The 7,155-nt window shown below is 43.2% G+C and overlaps 1 protein-coding gene across 1 annotated transcript in view; it reads right to left on the bottom strand.

Annotated features, from left to right (window-relative positions):
* Positions 1 to 1,253: 1,253 nt before the first annotated feature.
* The window catches only part of PNPLA4 (patatin like phospholipase domain containing 4), a 113,143-nt gene continuing 107,241 nt past the window's right edge, over positions 1,254 to 7,155 (bottom strand). Inside the window, exon 7 of the mRNA XM_070462120.1 lies at positions 1,254 to 3,188. Coding sequence (XP_070318221.1) covers positions 3,129 to 3,188 — 60 coding nt within the window. The 3' untranslated portion in view covers positions 1,254 to 3,128. The remainder of the gene's footprint in view (positions 3,189 to 7,155) is intronic.

Below are 7,155 nucleotides of genomic sequence, written 5' to 3'. Positions count from 1 at the left end.
GCTTTTTCTCAAGTCCTTTGCCATCTCCTCCTCTGTCCGAGTTCTCATGGTGGACTTCTTAGCGCTTCAACTTTGTCCTTGTCTGGGTGTTCAGAGACAGAACATTTATTGTGATAGCATAGCATTTATCGTGATAGTGAAGGTGTTAGTTGCTCAGTCATGTCCGACTCTTTGTGACCCCGTGGACTGTAGCCCACCAGGCTCCTCTGTCCATAGGATGCTCCAGGCAAGAAAACTGGAGTGGGTTGCCATGCCCTCCTCCAGAGATCTTCACTACCCAGGGATCGAACCTGCGTCTTCTATATCCTAGGCAGATTCTTTACTGTCTGAACCACAGGGTAGCCTCATTTCCCCTTTGTCTGTTCTGTCTCTGCAGGCCGTGTTATATATAGTATTGACATCGTGAGAACGCCCAAATTCTCTGTTTCCCACATCCTGTATCCAGCCACTTATTTGATCTCAACCCTCGGAGTGCCTACGGGGCAACTCAACAGGAAGACATCTGAAACAAAGCTACGGGACTCCGTAACTCAGAGACACTCAAGCGCTCTTTTCCCCGGAATCTCTGTGTCAGGTGGGAACCCAGACTCACACGCTGGATTCCTTTCCTTGGCTGTTGCCACGCCCATCCGTAGACTCCATCCACCAGCCCTGTCCACTCTACTTTCAGACTCTTCCTGGGTTTCTTCATTCCTTCCAGTGGCATCTTTCTCCGGGCCAGCATCGTTTCCATCTTTGTCGTTAGGAGAGCTCCTGGGGGTCTCCTGTCACTGCGCTTACACAACCCAGTATCAGTTCACCAAAAATTACCGTTGGGGTGACTGTATCACCCTTGCTGCCAACCCTCTGATACTTGACTCACACTTCCGTGCGAGGGAAACTCTCATCCTAAAAGCCCTTCCGGGACCTACCTGAACTCACCCCTGCAAGCTCATCACTCCACTGTGATGTTTTCACTCCACTCATTGCTCCAAGATGTTACACTGCTTCCCGCGCATAGACCCTATCACCAGGGGCTTCCTCTGCCTGGAATCATCTTCTTCAGTGCGTCCACCTGTCTGATTCCTGCATTTGTTTATATCCACTCCCCAAAAGCCAGCCCAGTGAAGAGGAGCTAAAGAGCCTCTCGAAGAGGGTGAAACAGCTGGCTGAAAACTCAACATTCAAAAAACTAAGGTCATGGCATCCGGTCCCATCACTTCATGGCAAATAGAAGCGGGGGAGAAGAAAAACTACCCCCGGGACTGCAGGAGTTCACACACATACGTTTATTAGAACAGTATTCACACAGGCAATCAATACATTTATTTGCACTCAGAGCCTTCAATAAATGGCTAATATTAAGTGTCATATTATCAAGGATAGGAACTAACTTTTTTCTTGGCGTACAGTTGATTAATAACATTACATTAGTTTCAGGTGTGTACCAGTGATTCAGCATTTTCATAGGTTATACTCCACTTAAAGTTATAAAGTATTAGTGCTATGCCCTGCATTGTATATTACATCCTTGTATCTTGCAGCTTGAATTTACTTCTTTCAAATCACACCTAATAATTGAGCAATAATTCTGCCATGAAGGTCCCATATCTCATTTCCAAATCATGCTCACTGCCTCCAAACTCAAGCAGGTCACATAGGCAAGGCCTTAACTTTATTCTCAAATGTCTGTAGCTTTTCAGAAATTTTTTTTTCAAGTTTTAAAAAATTTTACTTGGAGTAGAGTTGCTTTACGGTGGTGTATTAGTTTCTGTTACAGAGCAAAGTGAATCAGCTGTATGCATACGTAAAACCTCTCTCTTTTTTTCTTTTTCTTTTGGATTTCTCTCCCATGTAGATGACCAAAGGGCACTGCATAGAGTTCCCTGTGCTGTCCACCAGGGTCTCATTAATTATCTGCTTTATACATAAAAGGGTGTATGTGTCAATCCCAAACTCCTGATTCATCCCACTCTCCTTCCCTTTCTGCCTTCATGCCCATTCCTGAGATCTCTATGTCTGTGTCTGTATTACTGCTTTGTCAATAAGGTTGTCTATACAAATTTTTTCAGATTTCACATATATGCCTTAATATGCGATATTTGTTTTTCTCTTTCCGACTTAACTTCACTCTGTACGACGGTCTCCAGGTCCGTCCATGTCTCTCCAAATGACCCAATTTCATCCCTTTTTTAGGGCCGAGTAGTATTCCATTGTATACACATGCCACGTCTTCTTCATCCATTCCTCTGTTGATGGGCATTTAAGTTGTTCCCAGGCCTTGGGTATTGTAAATAGGGCTGCTATGAGCATTGGGGTACATGTGTCTTTTTGAATTATGGTTTTCTCTGGGTATACGTCCAGAAGTGGGATTGCTTGGTCGCCTAAAACACTACAGAATAGCACTCTTAATAGACATTCCTGCACATGTCTCCTGGTGAACACACATTAAAAACACATCGGATTTTTACCCAGAAGCGGAAGTGCTGAGTCAGAGAATAAGCATGTCTTCAGGTTGTAGAAAGCTCCCCATAGTCTCCGAAAGTTTATTTTCCAAATTACATGTTTATATGTTTTGGGTTCAGTCAAGTGGTTTTCACATGAGCAATGTTGAAAAATAATTCCTCCAGAATCTAGTCCAGATGACAAAATGTATGCCTATTAGCTCAGAAGCTTATTGTAATTAGGAAGAAAGGTATCAGCATAAAAATGATAAAGGAATTACAAATTACATATCCCTCTGCATTTGTATTGCATGTATCATTATTTAGAATATCTCATTATTTTAATTGCAACCAATTACTCCAGTTGGAATAGTCACAGCAAGCAGTGTTATATATTTTAGGAATAAATTAAATATATCATCTCATAGGTCATCCTAACATCCTGCTCTTCCATTTGTTAAAGCATCAAAGGTTCCATTAATGCTCATAGGAATTTTGAATCCACATAAATATATCATTAGGCTGAAGGTGAACATCTTTAAGGTAGATTTGCCAGAAGGTTGGAATGTCACAATGATACCTACTGCACATTTCCCCTTTTAATGCATCACATCCAGTGATGATATTGCTGCAAAGCTCATCCTGATTGTACCATCTGTAAGGTCTAAAGCTAACCAAACGAGAAGGTGATATTCTATAGTTGTTTTATTGGGTTTTGATTGTATGCGGTCCATTATCACGTTCATTTGGCTTCAATATTGATTCCTTACGTAAAAAAAAAAAAAATTATTTTCCATTTGCTTCACGTAGACAAATACTTTTATTCAGTAAGAGAAATGAATATTTTGAAAACAGTTATGAATAATAGTATGGTGTGTTTTGAGACAGAATTTCAAAAACTGTGGTATAAAATAACCACTGACTCTCATAAAATGACTTTCTCCCCCACTTTTTCTCTATCTCCCAAAATAGAAATCCTTAGAGGTAACCTTCTATGATTTGGAGCTAGAACGATCAATTTTATTACTGTGTTATATTCGAATACGTCCTCCCGTTTGCCAACACAATATACTTGACCTGAGTTGCATGCAACATGTGTAGTTAACTCACTGTCCCAGTTAATGTGTATGTTGGCTGATTATTTTTAGTTTGGCGCTTCACTTTCACTGTTTAACCAGATTCTAACTACATCAACTGCCCACCTTTAGCTAAATTCATTCTCTACCTATTTTCCAACTACTTTTTTTTCCTTATCGTTCTGTCTGCATTGTTTTTTGTGCATCTTTAAACTGGGGTACATGATTCACACAGATGAAGAAATAAGTCTCACAAAAGTAAAAATACATTTTTCCACAGGCTTAAGTGTTTAGAGAACTAACCATTTTAGCTTCATTTTTGGGAATTTGTGCCTTTCTTTTCCAATATGGATTTAGACGTGGAGAGAAAGTACGTCCATTTGGAACATATGAGCCCAGTGTTGGTCTAAACCTCTTCACAGATGGTTTGTATCCTAACCCATGAAAAACACAAACTCTTTGTCTTAGCTCATCTGGGCTGTTATGAAAGAATACCGTAGACTAGGTGGCTGATAAACAATGAACATTTATTTTTCAGGTATCTGGAGGCAGAGGTCCAAAATTAGATTGTCAGCAGACCCAGAGTCTGATGAGAACCTGCTTCCAAGTTCAAAACCTTCTTACTGTGTGAGAAGATTTATTCTTCTGTTTATTAAGGGCACTCCTTAAACAAGGCACTCAGTAACAAGGTCTGTTTATTAAAAGGGCACTCATCCCATTCATAAGGGCCCACTTTCTTGACCTCACCACCTCCCAAAGGCCCCATATCCTAATCCATGTATACGCAGCAGGTTAGGATTTCAACGTTTGGATTTGGCTGGGGGCAGGGATGCAAACGCTGTCTATGGAATACATTTTAATAACAGAAAGCATTGTTATCAAGGAATCAGGATGCCATGACAACACTCACCTCTCCAGAACGTTGTCATTTCTTGTTGTTCGGTCACTAAGTCATGTCCAAGTCCCTGCGACCCCATGGAATGCAGCACGCCATTCTCTTCTGTCCATGGGATTTCCCAGGCAAGAAAACTGGAGTGGGTTGCTATTTCCTTCTCCAAGGGGTATTCCAACCCAGAGATTGAGCCCTCATCTCCTGCATTGGCAGATGGATTCTTTACACTGAGCCACCTGGGAAGCCCTATCATTTCTTAGATGAATACAGACCATGATATATTATTTTGGTATATAATAACTATTCCTAAAAATAGATGTGCATTCTAGTGCCTAGTTTTTGCATGATAAAAAAGTCCCATTTTTATATAAGCAAACCTCAAGCCTGATAACACCGTGTACTTTATATTTGTCTCTCGGCTTTGGTGGGAGGGAGGTGCAAAGAAACAGGAGCTTGGGAGCTAGGCAGGTGTGGTTCAGAAGTGAGCTCTGACCTGGGCCTTTAAGTCGACCCACTTACCTCCCTAAGCCGCCTTTCCATCCTCTGTGGGACAGAGAGAAAAAGACTTCACAGTTCAGTTTAGTTCAGTTGCTCAGTCATGTCTGACTCTTTGTGACCCCATGGACTGCAGCACGCCAGGCCTCCCTGTCCATAACCAACCCCTGGAGTTCACTCAAACTTATGTCCATTGAGTCAGTGATGCCATTCAACCATCTCATCCTCTGTCGTCCCCTTCTCCTCCTGCCCTCAATCTTTCCCAGCATCAGGTCTTTTCAAATGAGTCAGCTCTTCACATCAGGTGGCCAAAGGATTGGAGTTTCAGCTTCAGCAACAGTCCTTCCAATGAACATTCAGGACTGATTTCCTTTAGGATGGACTGGTTGGATCTCCTTGCAGCCCAAGGGACTCTCAAGAGTCTTCTCCAAAACCATAGTTCAAAAGCCTCAATTCTTTGGTGCTCAGCTTTCTTTATAGTCCAACTCTCACATCCATACATGACTATTGGAAAAACCACAGCCTTGACTAGACGGACCTTTGATGGCAAAGTAATGTCTCTGCTTTTTAATATGCTGTCTAGGTTGATCATAACTTCCCTTCCAAGAAGTAAGCGTCTTTTAATTTCATGGCTGCAGTCACCATCTGCAGTGATTTTGGAGCTCCCAAGAATAGTCTGCCACTGTTCCCACTGTTTCCCCATCTATTTGCCATGAAGTGATGAAACCGCATGCCATGATCTTAGTTTTCTGAATGTTGAGCTTTAAGCCAACTTTTTCACTCTCCTCTTTCACTTTCATCAAGAGGCTCTTTAGTTCTTCTTCACTTTCTGCCATGCTGTAATGCAGATTGCCTTTCAAAGTATCAGTGGTGATTGACAACCTTCCTGGGCCACAGGGCGGGGGTGAGGGTGAAGGTGGAGTGGGGTGGGGTGGGGATTCCGCTGAAGCCCCGCCCCCTCTGGCCATCACCAAGCAACTGCCGAGCTCCTATTGGTGGATGTGGAACCACAGTCAGGAAGGGCTGTGTGGCTGAAGCTCAGACTGGGCAGGTGGGTGGGCCATGAAAGAGGGATGCTCAAAGATGCTGAGAGCCTGGCAGGGTCTAGTTTCTGGAGCGCCCGCAGGTCATATTCAGTTAAAGTCAGTCTTCACCCTAGAGCAGAAGTCCCAAACCTTTTTGACTCCAGGGACCACTTTCATGGAAGACCATTTTCTCACAGACCAGGAGTAGGGTGGGGATGGTTTCGGATGACTTGAGCACACTGCATTTGTTGTTCACTTTATTTGATTGTTATGACATTAGCCCCACCCCAGACCATCAGACACGAGATCCTTTAAGTCGGGAACCGCTGCCCTGAAGGGTGAGACCTTTGAATAAGGTCTTCCCTTTGTCTAGAAGTCTTTGCTCCTGTCTTCATTCACTCCTTCCTATTCTCTGCCTTGTCACACGTCTCATGCCAGCTTCCTGTTTCCTATCTCAATGGAGCATCATCTTCCCCAAGAGGGGAACCTCTTGCATTTTTCTGTGACGCACTTCCATCTCGCCCTTCTCAAATTCCTGGTGCATCCCAGACGGGCCTGGCGTTCTCCACACTTGGCTGGTGCCTGTAAGCTGACGTTGGATCCTCTGAGCGAATCCACATAGACTTCCGCTCAGACACTCATCACGCAGTATCTTTATAAGAATCTCTTTCTCCCATGCTCTTTAGCATTCCAAACAGGAACAATTTCACCCCTCTTCACCAGCCTCTTACCACGCCTCCATCACTCTCACTGGATAATCACTGCTCCCCTCTTCCAAGACCCCCATCCTAGAAACCTTGGACTTCTCTTTAACAAACTCGCTCCCCTACTTAAAGACTCAAGGGTCCTTGCTCATAGGAACAAGCCCCAACCAATGTTGACCAGATACATGAATGTGAAAAATCTTAAGGGACCCGTGGCTCTCCTTCCCATGCCTCGGATGGGCTGTGCGTACAACTCACTTTGTTGTTGTTTTCAGCTACTATTTACAACTTCGTCTATCATTGTTTCTGCCACTGCTTCTTAGAATTTGCTTCCTCTTTCTTCCATTTCCTTTTTTTGTGACTTTTCTAGTTCTCCCTACAGACGTATTTAATCATAGATATTGTAGCACTTAATTAATTTCTATTGACTGTGGTCTCAGAACAGCCGGCACATCAATGCAGGGTCTACCGTTTCCCATCGATGGCTTCCTTGGCAAATATTGAGTTATTTACCCGCAGAGCAGGAAATATACACAGCCT

Source organism: Odocoileus virginianus, chromosome Y (genome assembly GCF_023699985.2).
Source record: "Odocoileus virginianus isolate 20LAN1187 ecotype Illinois chromosome Y, Ovbor_1.2, whole genome shotgun sequence".
In the NCBI taxonomy this organism is placed as follows: Eukaryota; Metazoa; Chordata; class Mammalia; order Artiodactyla; family Cervidae; genus Odocoileus; species Odocoileus virginianus.
Note: the sequence above shows the minus strand (reverse complement) of the source record. Positions and strands in the feature narration are given on the sequence as shown.